The 22,500-nt window shown below is 42.4% G+C and overlaps 1 protein-coding gene across 1 annotated transcript in view; it reads right to left on the bottom strand.

Annotated features, from left to right (window-relative positions):
• The window catches only part of LOC139757568 (uncharacterized), a 33,950-nt gene that overhangs the window by 2,879 nt on the left and 8,571 nt on the right, over positions 1–22,500 (bottom strand). The window contains exons 5-15 of the mRNA XM_071678173.1: positions 22,376–22,495; positions 21,820–21,939; positions 19,785–19,904; positions 18,100–18,219; positions 16,416–16,535; positions 15,088–15,207; positions 13,405–13,524; positions 10,107–10,241; positions 8,638–8,811; positions 4,883–5,104; positions 1,945–2,187 (exon numbers count right to left, since the gene is read on the bottom strand). Coding sequence (XP_071534274.1) covers positions 1,945–2,187; positions 4,883–5,104; positions 8,638–8,811; positions 10,107–10,241; positions 13,405–13,524; positions 15,088–15,207; positions 16,416–16,535; positions 18,100–18,219; positions 19,785–19,904; positions 21,820–21,939; positions 22,376–22,495 — 1,614 coding nt within the window. The remainder of the gene's footprint in view (positions 1–1,944; positions 2,188–4,882; positions 5,105–8,637; positions 8,812–10,106; positions 10,242–13,404; positions 13,525–15,087; positions 15,208–16,415; positions 16,536–18,099; positions 18,220–19,784; positions 19,905–21,819; positions 21,940–22,375; positions 22,496–22,500) is intronic.

The raw sequence follows: 22,500 nt of genomic DNA, 5'->3' as shown, positions 1-22,500 counted from the left end.
AGTAAAGAGACAAATGCGGATACACATATGGGACACTTTGGGTTATGAAAAGAGGAAATGTGAGCGATGAAGAGAGAGAGAGAGAGGGTGGGGTGTATTTACAGGCAAGCAAGGAGCCGTGGCACAAGATAGCCAAGATGGATGGAAAGAAAAAAGAAAACGGGTGTTTGGAAATAAGAAAAAAAAAGTGTTTATATGTGAATAAGGATGAGATAACGTGGATGGCGCGAACACTGTAGGAGAAAGGTCGACTATGGAGACGGCCCATTGTAAACATGGCACACGGGAAACAAAACGGTGAATGTAAATGAGAATGGGGCAGGCCAATGTGACGAACGCATATGGCGAAGAGGAGAGCGTCAAGAAGAAGAGAACTAGGACTGAGCGTACGCAAGCACGAGGATGAGAGCGGACTTGGGGAAAAGGGGACGTATGTAAGAAATATCTGAACCTCTGAGAAACGATGAATGTCGACAGAGATGAAACGGATATTCGAAGGCAACGAGACGAGAGACACGATGATAAAAGAATGGGTTATATTGTCACTATGCTTCGCGGACTTCCCAGACCTCTGGGTGTGTGTGGGTCGCCGTGTCGAAAACACATATTCTCGAAAACTTGAACTCCACAACGGCCCGTCCTTGTGGAACAGACCACAAATAACATGTTTGACATCTCATCACTAGATATAAAACTACGTACCTGTTACAGGGCAATCAGTAGCTTACACTCCTTCATCTGCTCTCCCAGATACACCTCCCCAACCACCTCACTCTGCTATCAGGTCCCTGATTAGAGAAGTCAACACCCACCCACCCAGTATGGTAAATTCCCTTATTCCCAAGATGCATAAAGGGGAACGAACTCAAAAGAGAAACTGCACAGTTTCGACATCTTCTGCCACAGTATCGAGCCAACCAAGTCTCGTAACCCACCGCCTCCGACATCGAGCATAACCAGGCTCTACAGTGAAGCTCCCTTGGAGGTACTTCTCTCTCCAACCTTCTCTTAATCTCCTCCTATGAGACGTCCTTTTACCTGCCCCACTCCCACCAATATACAATAGTGTACAAGTTCTCTCATATGCTAGACGACCTCACAGGTACATCACAACGCCCTAACACGACACACGTCGCAGGTAAACAAACAACACTACTGGACGTAAATCAACATTGTCTTTCTCAAAACAACATCTGCCTCCTAATGTTAGCACACCGATACTGTCTAAGCCCCTGACAGCCGTGGGTTCCAACCCGTGTCCTCATATTACCTTGAATGATCCGTGACAACCCGAGCTCAACACATCAACCATTCTCCTCCGCTTCACCGGAAACACTGACCAAATGATACAGCAAATGTAACCGAGTTTCAAGCCACTCAAAGCAGAGCGCTAAGAAGTACCACCTGTTGCTTGGCAGCCACAAATAGTGAACACCTGTACGGCAAAACAAAAATGTCTTTAGCTTAATCTCCTTTTAATACGCTCGGCATCCAGGCAATTACAGGGGCATAGCGGCATCCAAAGGCAAAGAGGCAAATGGAAGGTTTACTTTACTCCCCCTTTGGGGCTGCCAAAAGCCAATAGAGTGGCGTGGAGGCATCCAAAAGGACAAATAAAACATATAAACACCGATATGACCCAACCCGCAATGGACAACCACCCTCCCAACCCGGTCTTAAACACAACCCGACGAAATGTACACCCATCTGAAACCACACTCCCCCAGGCATACACGAGCCACAAATTCTCATCTACGCTCTTGGACAAATAGCCATCGTTTTGGAGTTACAATCATGGATTCAGGAGGCAACTCCTACGTAGAAAAAAAGAAAAAACACCACCAAACACATACTCGTCCGGATATCTCATAAGCAGGCAAGACTTCAAAGAGCTGTGGACCTCAAGACCTCACTCTAGTGTTGGAAGGGAAATGATCAAAGTACCTGGGTCGTAGGTCTTGCTGTTGAAGTCTCGTTCGGTCCCGATACTGACGGAGTCGTTGAAGGTGGAGGAGGAGCTGCTGACGACGACGACGATGATGGTGGTGTGTGGGACGTGGACGGTGTGGTACAGCCCTCCTCGTCGCTCCCGTCCATGCAGTCCCTCTCTCCATCACAGCGCCAGTACTCAGGAAGGCAAACCCCGTCGGACTTGCATGTGAACTGTCCCCTGGGACAGCTAGGGTGCTGAAAGAAAGATGGACTGAGGTGTGGAAAACGGTATTGCTGTAGGCGAGACAGAGGGATCTCTTAAACTTAATCTCTCTCTCCTCTCTCTCTCTCTCTCTCTCTCTCTCTCTCTCTCTCTCTCTCTCTCTCTCTCTCTCTCTCTAGACGATGGTACACACAGCATGAGGTCGTCTATCTCAAGTCTTACTCTTCCCTTTCAGTTGTGACAAGTGTTTCTGGAGGCATTCGGAAAACGCTGGTGGGTTTGGTGAGGGCCTGAGGGGCAAGGAAGGGCCACCAGGTTTAGTAAGCTTCATTCAAGGCCTGAGGGGCAAGGAAGGGCCACCAGGTTTAATAAGCTTCATCCAGGGCCTGAGGGGCAAGGAAGGGCCACCAGGTTTAATAAGCTTCATCCAGGGCCTGAGGGGCAAGGAAGGGCCACCAGGTTTAATAAGCTTCATCCAGGGCCTGAGGGGCAAGGAAGGGCCACCAGGTTTAATAAGCTTCATCCAGGGCCTGAGGGGCAAGGAAGGGCCACCAGGTTAATAAGCTTCATCCGAGGCCTGAGGGGCAAGGAAGGGCTACCAGGTTTAATAAGCTTCATTCAAGGCCTGAGGGGCAAGGAAGGGCCGCCAGGTTTAATAAGCTTCATCCAGGGCCTGAGGGGCAAGGAAGGGCCACCAGGTTTAATAAGCTTCATTCAGGGGCTGAGGGGCAAGGAAGGGCCACCAGGTTTAATAAGCTTCATCCAGGGCCTGAGGAGCAAGGAAGGGCTTCATCCCTCATTCTGAAGCTGTTCAACGGGTTTACCCTTAGGGTAGCAGACGTCCATGCTGAGTGTACCATGAGGACGAAGGATACGTTCATAAATGAGACATTATGAAGAACATTACCATAGGCCGAATCAGGATCTGAGGGCATGATATACTGCGCCATCATCACCGAATCAGACTCTGTGGGCATGATATACTGCGCCATCATCACCGACTCAGACTCTGTGGGGCATGATATACTGCGCCATCATCACCGAATCAGACTCTGTGGCATGATATACTGCGCCATCATCACCGAATCAGGCTCTGTGGGCATGATATACTGCGCCATCATCACCGAATCAGCTCTGTGGGCATGATATACTGCGCCATCATCACCGAATCAGACTCTGTGGGCATGATATACTGCGCCATCATCACCGAATCAGACTCTGTGGGCATGATATACTGCGCCATCATCACCGAATCAGGCTCTGTGGGCATGATATACTGCGCCATCATCACCGAATCAGACTCTGTGGGCATGATATACTGCGCCATCATCACCGAATCAGACTCTGTGGGCATGATATACTGCGCCATCAGTGTTTTCTAGGAAAACACTGAATCTATCTAAAAACTGATAGGAAGTAAAGTCAGGGGTGGGTGAGAGGAACAAGAGCTAAGGAAGGAGTAGCACTGCTCCTAAAGCAGGATGGATGCAAGATGACTTTGGGCTTCGCTTCAGCACAGGAAAGTTTACGACTAAGATTTGGAAGATTAGTTTTTACAAACGTTCACACGACCTCCGCTGGTCACACGAGACTCGAACTCGGGCCATCGAAGTGTTCATCTTCAGAGTCCAAGACCCTCGGCTCCTCTTCCTCAATGACCAGCCTATGGTCCAATGAAATCCCACTCCGTTCTCTCACTAGTAACCTGAAGGAGGAAAGTGAAAAGCCGGGGCCAATACAGATGAACAGTCCCTGTCAAAATGGCATGGAATTCACCGTGGCGTCGGTGGATGTTTTAGACCATTCTTAGGACGTGTTCCCCCCCTCCGCCGCGCCACTTAGCCCCACGGGTTACATGGGGTAACGGTGGATCTCAATGGAGTACAAGCTGGTTCGAGATGGATGAGCTTCTCTGTTCCGTCAGAGCCAAGCATCGGCGTGGTAGCCGACCAGAAGTATACGTTTCCAGCGGCCAAGGATCGAGTCTCGTGTGTTCAGTGGTCATTGTGTCCACCTAGTGCATGCGAACTGCCTAGAGAGAGAGAGAGAGAGAGAGAGAGAGAGAGAGAGAGAGAGAGAGAGAGAGAGAGAGAGAGAGAGAGAGAGAGAGAGAGAGAGAGAGATCACCGCAGTATACTTAAGCATGTCCTTGGTTTTAAAGCAGGTATGCCCGATGATCATCAGTCCTTCTTTTTAGCACCCAGCTCAGTCACTGGTTCCCTTATGTCTCCCATTCCTACCTCCAACTGTCACACATCACCCATTCTCTCAAGTCACCCATCACTAACACTCGATCCCTTGCATCAAATTGGCTAACACACCGACTCAGCGCCTCCAAAAAAAAAGAAAAAAAAAATGAAAAAAAACACTCGCCTCTCTTCCTCACTCCTCTCGCTATCAGGTGCATATGCACTCATAGTTACCCACATCTAAGCAATTCACTTTCATCTCTGCACTAAGCTCTCTCTCTCTCTCCCTCACACTAACCCCTGACTTGAACCCCAACAGTTTTCCAAAATCATTCTTTCCCCCTTTACCCTTAAGCTTCGTTTCACTCAGAGCCAGAACATCCAGGTTCCTTTCCACAAACATACAACGAGTCTATCCTTTCCCTTCACATTCAGACACCCCGAACCCTGAGCCCTCGAAGACTCCTCGAACCACTACTGCTCAAAGGCTTGAGAAAACGTCGAAAGTTGGACACTTCGTGGATAATGGGAGCCGCACCTGCGTTGTGGGCGTCGAAGTGGTTTCCTTGGGTCTTGGTGTCGAAGGAGCTGTTGACCATGGGCGTGTCGAGGCTGTGGCAGAAGACGAGGCTGGAGTTGTTTGGCAAGATTCCTCGTCGCTGCCGTCCAAACAGTCCGCGTAGTTGTCACAAAGCCACAATAAGGGGACGCACTTACCACTGGACCGACACTTGAACATATTCGTAGGACAGAGAGGGACCTGGAAGATAAACTAAAATGAAAGACCGAACCATGACTGATTTTATATATATATATATATATATATATTCATACTTGCTTGCCTTCTTCCATTCCGGCGCTGCCCCGCCCTAGTATACCGCATTGCTCCAATTCACTTTATTCCTTGCACGCCTTTCACCCTCCTGCATGTTCAGGCCCCGATCGCTCAAAATCTTTTTCACTCCATCTTTCCACCTCCAATTTAGTCTCCCGCTTCTCCTCGTTCCCTCTATCTCTGACACATATATCCTCTTTGTCAATCTTTCCTCACTCATTCTCTCCATGTGACCATACCATTTCAATACACCCTCTTCTGCTCCCTCAAGCACACTTTTTTTTTATTTCCAAACATTTCTCTTACCCTCTTATTACTTAATCAAACCACGTTACGCCACATATTGTCCTCAAACATCTCATTTCCACACATCCACCCTCCTCCGTACTACCCTATATATATAGCCCATATCTCGCAACCATACAACATTGTTGGAACAACTATTCCTTCAAACATACCCATTTTTGCTCTCCGACATAACGTTCTTTCCTTCCACGCATTCTTCATCGCCCCTCCCCCACCCTGTGACTCACTTCCGCTTCCATGGTTCCATTCGCTGCTAAGTCCACTCCCAGATATCTAAAACACTTCATTTCCTCCGGTTTTTCTCCATTCATACTTATATGCCAGTTGACTTGTCCCTCAACCCTACTAAACCTAATAACCTTGATCTTATTCACATTTACTCTCAGCATTCTTCTTTCACACACTTTACCAAACTCAGTCACCAACTTCTGCAGTTTCTCACCCGAGTCAGCCACCAGCGATGTATCATCAGCGAACAACAACTGACTCACTTCCCAAGCCCTCGGATCCACAACAGACTGCATACTTGCCCCTCTCTCCAAATCTCGTGCATTCACCTGCCAAACTATCCCATCCATAAACAAATTAAACAACCATGGAGACATCACGCATCCCTGCCACAAACCGACATTCAATGAGAACCAATTACTTTCCTCTCTTCCTACACGTACACATACCTTACATCCTTGGTAAAAACTTTTCGCTGCTTCTAGCAGCTTACTTCCCACACGATATACTCTTAATACCTTCCGCAGAGCATCTCTATCAACTCTATCATATGCCTTCTCCAGATACATAAATGCTACATACGAATCCATCTGTTTTTCTTAGTATTTCTCACAAACATTCTTCAAAGCAAACACCTGATCCACACATCCTCTACCACTTCTGAAACCACACTGCTCTTCCCCAATCTGATGCTCTGTACATGCCTTTACCCTCTCAATCTATACTCTCCCATATAATTTCCTAGGAATACTTAACAAACTTATACCTCTGTAATTTGAACATTCACCTTTATCCCCTTTGCCTTTGTACAATGGCTCTATGCATACATTCCGCCAATCCTCAGGCACTTCACCATTAGCCATACATATACTGAATATCCTTACCAACCAATCAACAACACAGTCACTCCCCTTTTTTTTCTTTTTTACAAATTCCACTGCAATGCCATCCAAACACGCCGCCTCGCTGGCTTTCATCTTCCGCAATGCTTTCACTACCTCTTCTCTGTTTACTAAACCATTCTCCCTAACCCTCTCACTTGGCACACCACCTCGACCAAAGCACCCTATATCTGCCACTCTATCGTCAAACACATTCAACAAACCTTCAAAATACTCACGCCATCTCCTTCTCACATCACTACTACTTGTTATTACCTCCCCATTAGCCCCCTTCACTGATGTTCCCATTTGTTCCCTTGTCTTACGCACTTTATTTACCTCCTTCCAAAACATCTTTTTATTTTCCCTAAAATCTAACGATACTCTCTCACCCCAACTCTCATTTGCCCTCTTTTTCACCTCTTGCACCTTTCTCTTGACCTCCTGCCTCTTTCTTTTATACATCTCCCACTCATTTGCACTACTTCCCTGCAAAAATCGTCCAAACGCCTCTCTCTTCTCTTTCACTAACAATCTTACTTCTTCATCTCACCACTCACTACCCTTTCTAATCTGTCCACCTCCCACGCTTCTCATGCCACAAGCATCTTTCGCGCAAGCCATCACTGCTTCCCTAAATACATCCCATTCCTCCCCCACTCCCCTTACCTCCTTTGTTCTCACCTTTTTCCATTCTGTACTCAGTCTTTCCTGGTACTTCCTCACACAAGTCTCCTTCCCAAGATCACTTACTCTCACCACTCTCTTCACTCCAACACTCTCTCTTCTTTTCTGAAAACCTCTACAAATCTTCACCTTCGCCTCCACAAGATAATGATCAGACATCCCTCTTGTTGCACCTCTCAGCACATTAACATCCAAAAGTCTCTCTTTCGCGCGCCTATCAATTAACACGTAATCCAATAATGCTCTCTGGCCATCTCTCCTACTTACATATATATACTTATGTATATCTCTCTTTTTAAACCAGGTATTTCCAATCACCGGTCCTTTTTCAGCACATAAATCTACAAGCTTTTCACCATTTCCATTTACAACACTGAACACCCCATGTATACCAATTATTCCCTCAACTGCCACATTACTCACCTTTGCATTCAAATCACCCATCACTATAACCCGGTCTCGTGCATCAAAATCACTAACACACTCATTCAGCTGCTCCCAAAACACTTGCCTCTCATGATATATATATATATATATATATATATATATATATATATATATATATATATATATATATATATATATATATATATATATATATATATATATATACATATATATATATATATATATATATATACATATATATATATATATATATATATATATATATATATATATATATATATATATATATATATATATATATATATATATATAGATATATATTTTTTTTTTTTCTATTATACTTAGTCACTGTCTCCCGCGTTAGCGAGGTAACGCAAGGAAGCAGACGAAAGAATGGCCCAACCCACCCACATACACATGTATATACATAAACGCCGACACACGCACATATACATACCGATTCATTTCAACGCATACATACATACACATACACATACATATACATATATACACTTGTACATATTCATACTTGCTGCCTTCATCCATTCCCATCGCCACCCCGCCACACATGAAATACCAACCCGTTCCCCCCGCGCTAGGTAGCGCTAGGGAAAAGACAACAAAGGCCACATTTGTTCACACTCAGTCTCGAGCATTACACACACACACACACACACACACACACACACACACACACACACACACACACACACACACACAGTTGTGGGACAGCATCAACGCATGATATACATCAGTGACTACATGGGCAGTTCATGACAACCAATTCTGTTGACGTGGAGGTCACGGAAAATGAAATGCGTTGAGGAGGAGGAAGAGGAAGAGGAGGAGGAAAGACACGGCGCTTCGTTTCACGTCCGTGCAAGCGAATCACGCAGACCCTCTACCTCTTGATGGTCTGAGAAGACCCACCCACTCACCCACCCTCACCTGGCGGCCACTCCCAGTGGGTGTGGTTTGAGTGGTCACCCTGGACGCTGGGCTCGTGGAGCACATGTTTTCGTCACTCCCATCACTGCAGTCCGCTGTCCCATCACACACCCAGTTGGAAGGCAAACAGACGTTCCCTGTCCCACATCGGAACTGCTCCCCTGAGCACTGGACCTGTAGCAAAAGGAAAGAGAAATGGGACCTTTTTTCATCATACACCGCTTTCTTCAGCCACCTAGGAACTGATATGTTATAGAACAAGATCCTAAAGTGGATTCAGGGAGAGTAATACTATAGAGCAAGATCCTAAAGTGGATTCAGGGAGAGTAATACTATGGAGCAAGATCCTAAAGTGGATTCAGGGAGAGTAATACTACAGAGCAAGATCCTAAAGTGGATTCAGGGAGAGTAATACTATAGAGCAAGATCCTAAAGTGGATTCAGGGAGAGTAATACTATGGAGCAAGATCCTAAAGTGGATTCAGGGAGAGTAATACTCTTGAGGAAGATTCGAAAGTGGATTCAAGGGACAGACGACCCGATAGTGAGGACCCTGTCGTGCCAGAGGACAGTATCTTATAATAGATTTCCAGTCTCTACAGATGGAGACAGGAGGGCTCAAGTCTCTACAGATGGAGACAGGAGGGCTCAAGTCTACTACAGATGGAGACAGGAGGGCTCAAGTCTACTACAGATGGAGACAGGAGGGCTCAAGTCTCTACAGATGGAGACAGGAGGGTTCAAGTCTCTACAGATGGAGGCAGGAGGGCTCAAGTCTCTACAGATGGAGGCAGGAGGGCTCAAGTCTCTACAGAGGGAGGCAGGAGGGCTCAAGTCTCTACAGATGGAGACAGGAGGGTTCAAGTCTACTACAGATGGAGACAGGAGAGTTCAAGTCTCTACAAATGGAAACAGGAGGGCTCAAGTCTCTACAGATGGAGACAGGAGGGTTCAAGTCTCTACAGATGGAGGCAGGAGGGCTCAAGTCTCTACAGATGGAGGCAGGAGGGCTCAAGTCTACTACAGATGGAGACAGGAGAGTTCAAGTCTACTACAGATGGAGACAGGAGAGTTCAAGTCTACTACAGATGGAGGCAGGAGGGCTCAAGTCTCTACAGATGGAGGCAGGAGGGCTCAAGTCTCTACAGAGGGAGGCAGGAGGGCTCAAGTCTCTACAGATGGAGACAGGAGGGTTCAAGTCTCTACAGATGGAGGCAGGAGGGCTCAAGTCTCTACAGATGGAGGCAGGAGGGCTCAAGTCTACTACAGATGGAGACAGGAGAGTTCAAGTCTACTACAGATGGAGACAGGAGGGTTCAAGTCTACTACAGATGGAGGCAGGAGAGTTCAAGTCTCTACAAATGGAAACAGGAGGGTTCAAGTCTACTACAGATGGAGACAGGGGAGTTCAAGTCAACGGCACCTCACCCCTTCCTCACGGGTGTATTTCCAGTTAGTAGGAGACTCACCGTCGGTGTGGTTGTGGTGGTGCAGTTCTCTTCATCGCTCCCGTCACTGCAGTCCCAATTTCCATCACATTGCTTCGGTCTGGCGTAACAAGTCGAATCCGCGGCACACCAGAGCTCGTTTTGAAGACAGTCCTTCTACGGAAGAATGATTAGAAGAGATAAGTATTCTATGAGGGAATAGCTAGTACACATCTATTCAAGTGAGTGGTATATTTCTCTCTTGTCTCTCCCCTGATGATGGTGTGATCATTACACGAAAGTGCACTTGGAAACTTATCGTGTTTCATTTTCCCCGTGGACTCAGAGGAATATATATATATATATATATATATATATATATATATATATATATATATATATATATATATATATATATATATATATATATATATATATATATATATATATATATATATATATATATATATATATTCATTTATCTATTCATAATACTTTGTTGCTGTCTCCTGTGTTTGCACAGACACATATATAAACACATAAACACCCACACACGCACTTTTACATCCCCATACATTTCAACGTATACATACATATACATACACAGGCATATACATATATACACACGTACATATTCATACATGCTGACTTCGTCAATTCTCGCCGCCACCCCGCCACACATATGAAATGGCACCCCCCCCCCCCCCCCCCCCCCACCCTCCCCGTGCGTGCGAGGTGGCGCAGTCCCCACAAAACTTCCCATGGTTTACCCCAGACGCTTCACATGCCTTGGTTCAATCCACTGATGGCACGTAGACCCAGGTATACCACATCGTTCCAATTCACTTTATTCATTGCACGCCTTTCATCCTCCAATACGTATGTTCATACCCCGATCGCTCAAAATCTTTTTCACCCCATCCTTCCACCTCCAATTTGGTCTCCCACTTCTCCTTGTTCCCTCCACCTCTGACATATATATCCTCTTGGTCAATCTTTCTTCACTAACTTTCTCCAGATGTCCAAACCGTTTCAACACACCCTCTTCTGCTCTCTCAACCACACTCTTTATATTTCCACACATCTCTCTTAACCTTTCATTACTTACCCGATCAAACCTCCTCACACCTCAAAGTGTCCTCAGACATTTCATTTACCACACATCCATCCTCCTCCGTACAACTCTATCCATAGCCCATGTCTCGCAACCATATAACAATATTGGAACTACTATTCCTGCAAACATATACATTTTCGCTGTCCAAGATAACGTTCTCTCCTTCCACACATTCTTCATCGCTCCCAGAGCCTTCAACCCCTCCCTAACCCTGTGAATCATTTCCTCTTCCATGGTTCCATTTGCTGTTAAGTCCACTCCCAGATATCTAAAACACTTCATTAACTCCACCTTTTTTCCATTCAAACTTACAAACCAATTAACTTGTCCCTCAACCCGAAACCTAATAACCTTGCTCTTATTCACATTTACTCTCAACTTTCTCCTCTCACACACTTTTCCAAACTCAGTCACCAGCTTCTGCAGTTTCTCACACGAATCAACTACCAGCGCTGTATCATCGGCGAACAACAACTGACTCACTTGATCGCCATTTTCCTGCATCAGCGAGGTAGCGCCAGGAAACACACGAAGAACGACCCATCCACTCTCCATGTAAAAATGTATTAGTTATTTAAGAGTTGATCTAGATGTATCAGGTCGAGAAGGCTTTCGAAAAAAAAATACTGCTTGACAGTTTCTTTGTTGTCTTCAGGAACAGAAATTATATTCACATATAAAAAAAAAGCTCAATCCTGTACTATTTATTCAACTAGCCATCTAAAAAGAAAAAGAATCTAGATTTTCTTGGATGCATTAAGAAACGTTTCAAGCATTGATTGTGTTTTTGGCTATATCTGTAGTGGCTATGGAAAATCGGATATTCCTGTTCAAACCCACAATATCAGATCTTGGCTATAAAGCAACTGCACTGTGCTGAAATATCTCTACACTCGCTTTAGAAGCCAAGCGATTAACAAATGGCATTTGGTCACCAAAAACATACATTCTTTTATCATAGCCTTAAGATTATCTTTTAGATCTTACGTCTTATTAATAATGACATTTGGTTACAAGTATCTTTTTTTTCCCTTTCTTTCTCACAGCTTGGCAGTATCTCTTCGTTATCTTAGACCTGAGTAATATACCCTTTTTCCCCTTTTAACTTGTTTTGGACATAACTAGGATACCTGAGCATGCTTATCCCGTCTGCGACGTCCAGACTACAAGTCTAGCTATATGCATTTACACCCTGAAGAACACTGGAAGTTACTTGCTGCCGACGCTCTGTGGGGAGGTTGTGAAAAAGCGATGAGGAAGGCAGTTCTAATCTCCCTAGGGATAAGGGGGGGAGAAAAGAGTACTGCCCACGTATTCCCTGGGTGTTCTTTACTCTAATCAAGCTCTAAGAGCTTCAACCAACTTCCTAGAATGACAAAAAAATCAAAATCATCTTTCAACAAACACTAGATCCTCAACTCTTGAGATTAAATGCTCTTTGAAACGAAAAGAAAATATGATAATTTAGCATATAGGGTTTCAGAATTCAGGTCCTTCATAGGATTTAACATTCAATACAAACAAACAAAAAAAAAGTTTCCTTAATTAATCTTTACTTATGACCTGTGAAACCCAGCTACGCCAAACGGAAGTCCAAGAATTCTTGTCATTTTTCTGCCTCTCTCTTTCAATCCATTCCATGGCATCTAATCAAGGCATCTCTATCTAATGCAATCAAAATATCATCGTGATCACCACACTATATGTTTCTCTCCTCTTTGCACGTATCTTCTGTCAAATGTCTTCTTCTTCCTAAGTTCTACATTGCTTTCCCTCCCAGTGTATTTTCGTCTCCAAAACATCAAGAACCTCTTGAGGAAATCACAGTATTCCTTGCCTAAGATTCTTTGACCAGTGGGCGGGTATTCAGTAGCTCCTGCCTATGGCCAGAAATGTAAAAATAATGTTCACAAAACCATAAACATCCTGTGACACATTACGTTCGTGTCCTGTGAACTGAAATTGTATTTTACGCATCTCCCTTTTTTTCTTTTTTTAATTTTTGTCAGTGTCATAATGATTACTACTAAAAACCATATGATGCCTTTCATAAACCCTTTGACCTCTTAACAATGGTCAAGCAAAGATATCCTCTAGTATAAACTTCACGATCCTCATTATCGTCGACATGAGTACATGAGAATTTCAATGGCCTTCAAAGATGAACTGGTTCAACTTGGTCCAGCAGTCTTGCAGCAATGATGTCAGACAATGAAATCTTACCTCTGGGCAGCCGATCTCGTCACTGCCATCGTCACAGTCCTCGTCACCGTCACACTTCCAGTTCAGGTTAATACACTTATTGTCTGAAGAACACTGGAACTCGGAGGCACTGCAGGTTGCCTGTGAAAAGATCACAATAAGCAGTGTAGGTAAGGCCAATTCTCAGGGACGAAGAGAGTAAACCCATTTGTTAATTCATAATTCCAAACCTTTCAAAATATTGTTTTCCTGTAACCTGAAGAGTTCTGAGGGTTTTTTTCACACTCAGATGGGTTATTAAACCTGGTGAATATCTTGACTAACATAATATTCGGGACAGAAGATCCGTAGGCGTCTGTTTGGGGAACAAATTAAAGCTTTGTAACTGACAATGTTGACATAATCTTCCTCTGACCTATTACTATGGCCAAGACGTTAAGCCATAAATCACTGTATAAGAATTATGCTGAGCTAAATAAGAGTTGAGTTTCATTAGCTCTAGAAAGTTTCCTAAAACGAATAACATCTGAAGTTTTCCTAAGTAACATCAGGAACAAAATTATGTTTATCTGTCAGAAAGTAACTAAGTTATAATTAGTCTCGTTATCTTTCTTAAAGACACGAAGATTCTTTAGATAAACTAAAGAAAACTTAACACGAAGAGCAAATCTTCACTAACATGAATACATTTACAGTATGATAAACTAACGTGTCACTACGTTTCATAAGTCATAGTTCATTCATTATGTTTGCTCAAATCAGATATTTTTCTTCATCATAAAACTCACGTGTCGTTATTATTGTAAAGTTAAGTACTGTGACCTTTTTTCACGAACTATGAAACCTAGTTGGATCAACCTATGCTCAAGCTATGATGTTAGTCAAAGAAAATCTACATCTGTGCAGCCTCGCTCCTCACTCCCGTCCTCACAGTCCTCCACTTTATCACATTGCCAAAGCGACGGAATAAATTAATTCCATTACAAAACTGGAACTCAGATTCATTAGACAAATAAAATCCCAAGTAATGGTCATAAACCAAAGTAGATAGCCATATGTTGCTTGTTTTCAACCAAAGAAAATTGAAGACATTTAGGTAACTCCATGTGTGGGTTTTCTTCCTCCTCAACATCCTTTTCCTAAACGTGAGATCTCTCTAACATTTACCAACACTAGGCCACATGAACTTTACAATGAACACTAACCTATTAGCAGAAAACTTCACCTAAATCAGGCGTCCACACGAAAAAATATAAGACTTACATGAACTGTGGGAAAGCAGACATAGATTCACAGAACACATACAATCCAAATGACAATGTTTATAAATTTCTTTTTCATCTGCATCCTCGATCAAGCCAGCAATAAATGCATTCCATAAGGCTTTAAAAAAGCACTATTGTTCTCTCTATCTCTTCTTTCATGTTCTATTAATCTATATTCATCTCTTTCCATTCGAGATGACTACAACTGGAACTTGCTTTTGTCAATGGCTTGACGAATACTGTCAAAAGTATATGATGCCTTTCATAAGTCCAATGTTTCATTAAGTATGGCTAAAGCAAAGATATTTTCTAGTATAAACTTCAAGGTCCTCATTATCATCGACATGAGTACATGAGAATTTCAATAGCCTTCAAAGATGAACTGGTTCAACTTGGTCCAGCAGTCTTGCAGCAATGATGTCAGACAATGAAATCTTACCTCTGGGCAGCCGATCTCGTCACTGCCATCGTCACAGTCCTCGTCACCGTCACACTTCCAGTTCAGGTTAATACACTTATTGTCTGAAGAACACTGGAACTCGGAGTCACTGCAAGTTACCTGTGAAAAGATCACAATAAGCAGTGTAGGTAAGGCCAATTCTCAGGGACGAAGAGAGTAAACCCATTTGTTAATTCATAATTCCAAACCTTTCAAAATATTATTTTCCTGTAACCTGAAGATCTCTGAGGGTTTTTTTTCACACTCAGATGGGTTATTAAACCTGGTGAATATCTTGACTAACATAATATTCGGGACAGAAGATCCGTAGGCGTCTGTTTGGGGAACAAATTAAAGCTTTGTAACTGACAATGTTGACATAATCTTCCTCTGACCTATTACTATGGCCAAGACGTTAAGCCATAAATCACTGTATAAGAATTATGCTGAGCTAAATAAGAGTTGAGTTTCATTAGCTCTAGAAAGCTTCCTAAAACGAATAACATCTGAAGTTTTCCTAAGTAATATCAGGATCAAAATTATGTTTATCTCTCAGAAAGTAACTAAGGTATAATTGGTCTCGTTATCTTTCTTAAAGACACAAAAATACTTCAGATAAACTAAACAAAACTTAACTCTAAGAGCAAATCTTCACTAACATGAATACATTTACAGTATGATAAACTAACGTGTCAGTGCGTTTCATAAGTCATAGTTCATTCATTATGTTTGGTCAAATCAGATATTTTTCTTCATCATAAAACTCACGTGTCGTTATTATTGTAAAGTTAAGTACTGTGACCTTTTTTCACGAACTATGAAACCTAGTTGGATCAACCTATGCTCAAGCTATGATGTCAGTCAAAGAAAATCTATGAGATAATGAAGGAAGCAAATATCAGGAGAGATTTCAGATCTTGGAGGAAACCAGTAAAACTCTTTATAACGTACATTACAGCTATTTCTAAACACGTCATATCATGCCCAGAGCAGTAAAATGGGCCAGACCATAAACTCCTCAAGACTTCTGACTGATCTCTTCTTTCATGTTCTATTAATCTATATTCATCTCTTTCCATTCGAGATGACTACAACTGGAACTTGCTTTCATCAATGGCTTGACGAATACTGTCAAAAGTATATGATGCCTTTCATAAGTCCAATGTTTCATCAAGTATGGCTAAAGCAAAGATATCCTCTAGTATAAACTTCAAGGTCCTCATTATCGTCGACATGAGTACATGAGAATTTCAATGGCCTTCAAAGATGAACTGGTTCAACTTGGTCCAGCAGTCTTGCAGCAATGATGTCAGACAATGAAATCTTACCTCTGGGCAGCCGATCTCGTCACTGCCATCGTCACAGTCCTCGTCACCGTCACACTTCCAGTTCAGGTTAATACACTTATTGTCTGAAGAACACTGGAACTCGGAGTCACTGCAAGTTACCTGTGAAAAGATCACAATAAGCAGTGTAGGTAAGGCCAATTCTCAGGGACGAAGAGAGTAAACCCATTTGTTAATTCATAATTCCAAACCTTTCAAAATATTGTTTTCCTGTAACCTGAAGAGTTCTGAGGGTTTTTTTCACACTCAGATGGTTTACTAAACCTGGTGAATATCTTGACTAACATAATATTCGGGACAGAAGATCCGTAGGCGTCTGTTTGGGGAACAAATTAAAGCTTTGTAACTGACAATGTTGACATAATCTTCCTCTGACCTATTACTATGGCCAAGACGTTAAGCCATAAATCACTGTATAAGAATTATGCTGAGCTAAATAAGAGTTGAGTTTCATTAGCTCTAGAAAGTTTCCTAAAACGAATAACATCTGAAGTTTTCCTAAGTAACATCAGGAACAAAATTATGTTTATCTCTCAGAAAGTAACTAAGTTATAATTAGTCTCGTTATCTTTCTTAAAGACACAAAAATACTTCAGATAAACTAAACAAAACTTAACTCTAAGAGCAAATCTTCACTAACATGAATACATTTACAGTATGATAAACTAACGTGTCAGTACGTTTCATAAGTCATAGTTCATTCATTATGTTTGGTCAAATCAGATATTTTTCTTCATCATAAAACTCACGTGTCGTTATTATTGTAAAGTTAAGTACTGTGACCTTTTCTCACGAACTATGAAACCTAGTTGGATCAACCTATGCTCAAGCTATGATGTTAGTCAAAGAAAATCTACATCTGTGCAGCCTCGCTCCTCACTCCCGTCCTCACAGTCCTCCACTTTATCACATTGCCAAAGCGACGGAATAAATTAATTCCATTACAAAACTGGAACTCAGATTAATTAGCACAAATAAAATCCCAAGTAATGGTCATAAACCAAAGTAGATAGCCATATGTTGCTTGTTTTCAACCAAAGAAAATTGAAGACATTTAGGTAACTCCATGTGTGGGTTTTCTTCCTCCTCAACATCCTTTTCCTAAACGTGAGATCTCTCTAACATTTACCAACACTAGGCCACATGAACTTTACAATGAACACTAACCTATTGGCAGAAAACTTCACCTAAATCAGGGGTCCACACGAAAAAATATAAGACTTACATGAACTGTGGGAAAGCAGACATAGATTCACAGAACACATACAATCCAAATGACAATGTTTATAAATTTCTTTTTCATCTGCATCCTCGATCAAGCCAGCAATAAATGCATTCCATAAGGCTTTAAAAAAGCACTATTGTTCTCTCTATCTCTTCTTTCATGTTCTATTAATCTATATTCATCTCTTTCCATTGGAGATGACTACAACTGGAACTTACTTTTGTCAATGGCTTGACGAATACTGTCAAAAGTATATGATGCCTTTCATAAGTCCAATGTTTCATTAAGTATGGCTAAAGCAAAGATATCTTCTAGTATAAACTTCAAGGTCCTCATTATCGTCGACATGAGTACATGAGAATTTCAATGGCCTTCAAAGATGAACTGGTTCAACTTGGTCCAGCAGTCTTGCAGCAATGATGTCAGACAATGAAATCTTACCTCTGGGCAGCCGATCTCGTCACTGCCATCGTCACAGTCCTCGTCACCGTCACACTTCCAGTTCAGGTTAATACACTTATTGTCTGAAGAACACTGGAACTCGGAGTCACTGCAGGTTGCCTGTGAAAAGATCACAATAAGCAGTGTAGGTAAGGCCAATTTACAGTGACAAAGAGAGTAAACCCATTTATTAATTCATAATTCCAAACCTTTCAAAATATTGTTTTCCTGTAACCTGAAGAGTTCTGAGGGTTTTTTTTCACACTCATATGGTTTATTAAATCTAGTGAATATCTTGACTAACATAATATTCGGGACAGAAGATCCGTAGGCGTCTGTTTGGGGAACAAATTAAAGCTTTGTAACTGACAATGTTGACATAATCTTCCTCTGACCTATTACTATGGCCAAGACGTTAAGCCATAAATCACTGTATAAGAATTATGCTGAGCTAAATAAGAGTTGAGTTTCATTAGCTCTAGAAAGCTTCCTAAAATGAATAACATCTGAAGTTTTCCTAAGTAACATCAGGAACAAAATTATGTTTATCTCTCAGAAAGTAACTAAGTTAGAATTGGTCTCGTTATCTTTCTTATAGACACAAAAATACTTTACATAAACTGAAAAAAACTTAACTCTAAGAGCAAATCTTCACTAACATGAATACATTTACAGTATGATAAACTAACGTGTCACTACGTTTCATAAGTCATAGTTCATTCATTATGTTTGGTCAAATCAGATACTTTTCTTCATCATAAAACTCACATGTCGTTATTATTGTAAAGTTAAGTAATGTGACCTTTTCTCACGAACTATGAAACCTAGTTGGATCAACCTATGCTCAAGCTATGATGTCAGTCAAAGAAAATCTACATCTGTGCAGCCTCGCTCCTCACTCCCGTCCTCACAGTCCTCCACTTTATCACATTGCCAAAGCGACGGAATAAATTAATTCCATTACAAAACTGGAACTCAGATTCATTAGCACAAATAAAATCCCAAGTAATGGTCATAAACCAAAGTAGATAGCCATATGTTGCTTGTTTTCAACCAAAGAAAATTGAAGACATTTAGGTAACTCCATGTGTGGGTTTTCTTCCTCCTCAACATCCTTTTCCTAAACGTGAGATCTCTCTAACATTTACCAACACTAGGCCACATGAACTTTACAATGAACACTAACCTATTAGCAGAAAACTTCACCTAAATCAGGCGTCCACACGAAAAAATATAAGACTTACATGAACTGTGGGAAAGCAGACATAGATTCACAGAACACATACAATCCAAATGACAATGTTTATAAATTTCTTCTTCATCTGCATCCTCGATCAAGCCAGCAATAAATGCATTCCATAAGGCTTTAAAAAAGCACTATTGTTCTCTCTATCTCTTCTTTCATGTTTTATTAATCTATATTCATCTCTTTCCATTGGAGATGACTACAACTGGAACTTGCTTTTGTCAATGGCTTGACGAATACTGTCAAAAGTATATGATGCCTTTCATAAGTCCAATGTTTCATTAAGTATGTCTAAAGCAAAGATATCCTCTAGTATAAACTTCAAGGTCCTCATTATCGTCGACATGAGTACATGAGAATTTCAATGGCCTTCAAAGATGAACTGGTTCAACTTGGTCCAGCAGTCTTGCAGCAATGATGTCAGACAATGAAATCTTACCTCTGGGCAGCCGATCTCGTCACTGCCATCGTCACAGTCCTCGTCACCGTCACACTTCCAGTTCAGGTTAATACACTTATTGTCTGAAGAACACTGGAACTCGGAGTCACTGCAAGTTACCTGTGAAAAGATCACAATAAGCAGTGTAGGTAAGGCCAATTCTCAGTGACAAAGAGAGTAAACCCATTTATTAATTCATAATTCCAAACCTTTCAAAATATTGTTTTCCTGTAACCTGAAGAGTTCTGAGGGCTTTTTTTCACACTCAGATGGGTTATCAAATCTGGTAAATATCCTAACATAATATTCGGACAGAAGATCCGCAGGCGTCTGTTTACCGAACAAATCAAAGCTTTATAACTGACAATGTCAGTTATATGGGTATGTTTGAAGGAATAGTGGTTCCAACAATGTTTTATGGTTGCGAGGCGTGGGCTATGGATAGAGTTGTGCGCAGGAGGGTGGATGTGCTAGAAATGAGATGCTTGAGGACAATATGTGGTGTGAGGTGGTTTGATCGAGTAAGTAATAATAGGATAAGAGAGATGTGTGGTAATAAAAAGAGTGTGGTTGAGAGAGCAGAAGAGGGTGTTTTGAAATGGTTTGGTTACATGGAGAGAATGAACGAGGAAAGATTGACCAAGAGGATATATGTGTCAGAGGTGGAGGGAACGAGGAGAAGTGGGAGACCAAATTGGAGGTGGAAAGATGGAGTGAAAAAGATTTTGAGTGATCGGGGCCTGAACATGCAGGAGGGTGAAACTCGTGCAAGGAATAGAGTGAATTGGAACGATGTGGTATACCGGGGTCGACGCGCTGTCAATGGATTGAACTAGGGCATGTGAAGCGTCTGGGGTAAACCATGGAAAGTTCTGTGGGGCCTGGATGTGGAAAGGGGGCTGTGGTTTCGATGCATTATTACAGGACAGCTAGAGACTGAGTGTGAAGGAATGTGGCCTTTGTTGTCTTTTCCTAGCGCTACCTCGCACACATGAGGGGGGAAGGGGTTGTTATTTCATGTGTGGCGAGGTGGCGATGGGAATGAATAAAGGCAGATAGTATGAATTATGTACATGTGTATATATGTATATGTCTGTCTGTATATCTGTATATGTATACGTTGAGATGTATAGGTATGTATATGTGCGTGTGTGGACGTGTATGTATATACATGTGTATGTGGGTGGGTTGGGCCATTCTTTCGTCTGTTTCCTTGCGCTACCTCGCTAACGCGGGAGTCAGCGACTAAGCAAAATAATAATAATAATGATAATATATATATTGTTTTCAATTTGTTTATGGATGGGGTTCTTAGATCGAGGTGAATGCAAGAGTTTTGGAAAGAGTGGCAAGTATGCAGTCTGTTGTGGATCCGAGGGCTTGGGAAGTGATTCAGTTGTTGTTCGCTGATGATACAGCGCTGGTGGCTGATTCGGGTGAGAAACTGCAGAAGTTGGTGACTGAGTTTGGTAAAGTGTGTGAAAGAAGAAAGCTGAGAGTAAATGTGAATAAGAGCAAGGTTATTAAGTTCAGTACGGTTGAGGGACAAGTAAAATGGAGGTAAGTTTCATGGAGAAAAACTGGAAGAAGTGAAGTGTTTTAGATATCTGGGAGTGGATTTGGCAGTGGATGGAACCATGGAAGCGGAAGTGAGTTACAGGGTGGGGGAGGAGCGAAGGTTCTGGGAGCGTTGAAGAATGTGTGGAAGTCGAGAAGATTATTTCGGAAAGCAAAAATGGGTATGTTTGAAGGAATAGTGGTTCCAACAATGTTGTATGGCTGCGAGGCGTGGGCTATGGATAGGGTTGTGCGGAGGAGGGTGATATAAGGCTTATACTAGTATAGGATGCGATAGGAATGATGAGTTATATATCCCATTTGTTTACACCAAACAGCCTATCTACACTTAGGAATTACATTAAAAAAAAAACACTTTTTCTTTTTTTCTTTTCGCGATAAGAAATGTTTCATTCACCCATGATCTATCAACCCTAGTAGGCTCGACCTACTGGGACGACGCTGAGGGAGATCTTACGTTTGAGCAGCCGATTTCGTCACTTCCATCGTCACAATCCTCTTCCCCATCACACTTCCAGGCCGCCCGAATGCATTCCCCTCCAGACGAACACTGGAACTCGGTCTCATCACACGTCACCTGTGGGATGAGAGCGTAAACATTTTCGCCCTCCCAGATAAAGAACTCTCTACACATTCCTCAGTGCTCCCAGAACCTTCGTCCCATTCGCTGCCGTGTACTCCCAGGAATGTGAAATGCTTCACCTCCTCTAGATTCTCTCCATTCAGACTCACAACCCATCTACACTCCCATCTAACATGTCCCTCAGCTGTGGTAATATCACACATCCTTACCGAAGACCTAGCTTCACACGAAACCACTCACTCTCCTCTTTACCTATTCGCACAGAAGCCTTACATTCTCATTAACCTTGCCTTTATTCACATTTACTCGCAACCTCCTCCTTTGACACACCCTGCTAAACTCAGACACCAACAAGAAATGTTTCATTCACCCATGATCTATCAACCCGAGTAGGCTCGACCTATTGGGACGACGCTGAGGGACATCTTACGTTTGAGCAGCCGATTTCGTCACTTCCATCGTCACAATCCTCTTCCCCATCACACTTCCAGGCCGCCCGAATGCATTCCCCTCCAGACGAACACTGGAACTCGCTCTCATCACACGTCACCTGTG

This window comes from Panulirus ornatus, chromosome 27, assembly GCF_036320965.1.
Source record: "Panulirus ornatus isolate Po-2019 chromosome 27, ASM3632096v1, whole genome shotgun sequence".
Taxonomy (NCBI): domain Eukaryota; kingdom Metazoa; phylum Arthropoda; class Malacostraca; order Decapoda; family Palinuridae; genus Panulirus; species Panulirus ornatus.
Note: the sequence above shows the minus strand (reverse complement) of the source record. Positions and strands in the feature narration are given on the sequence as shown.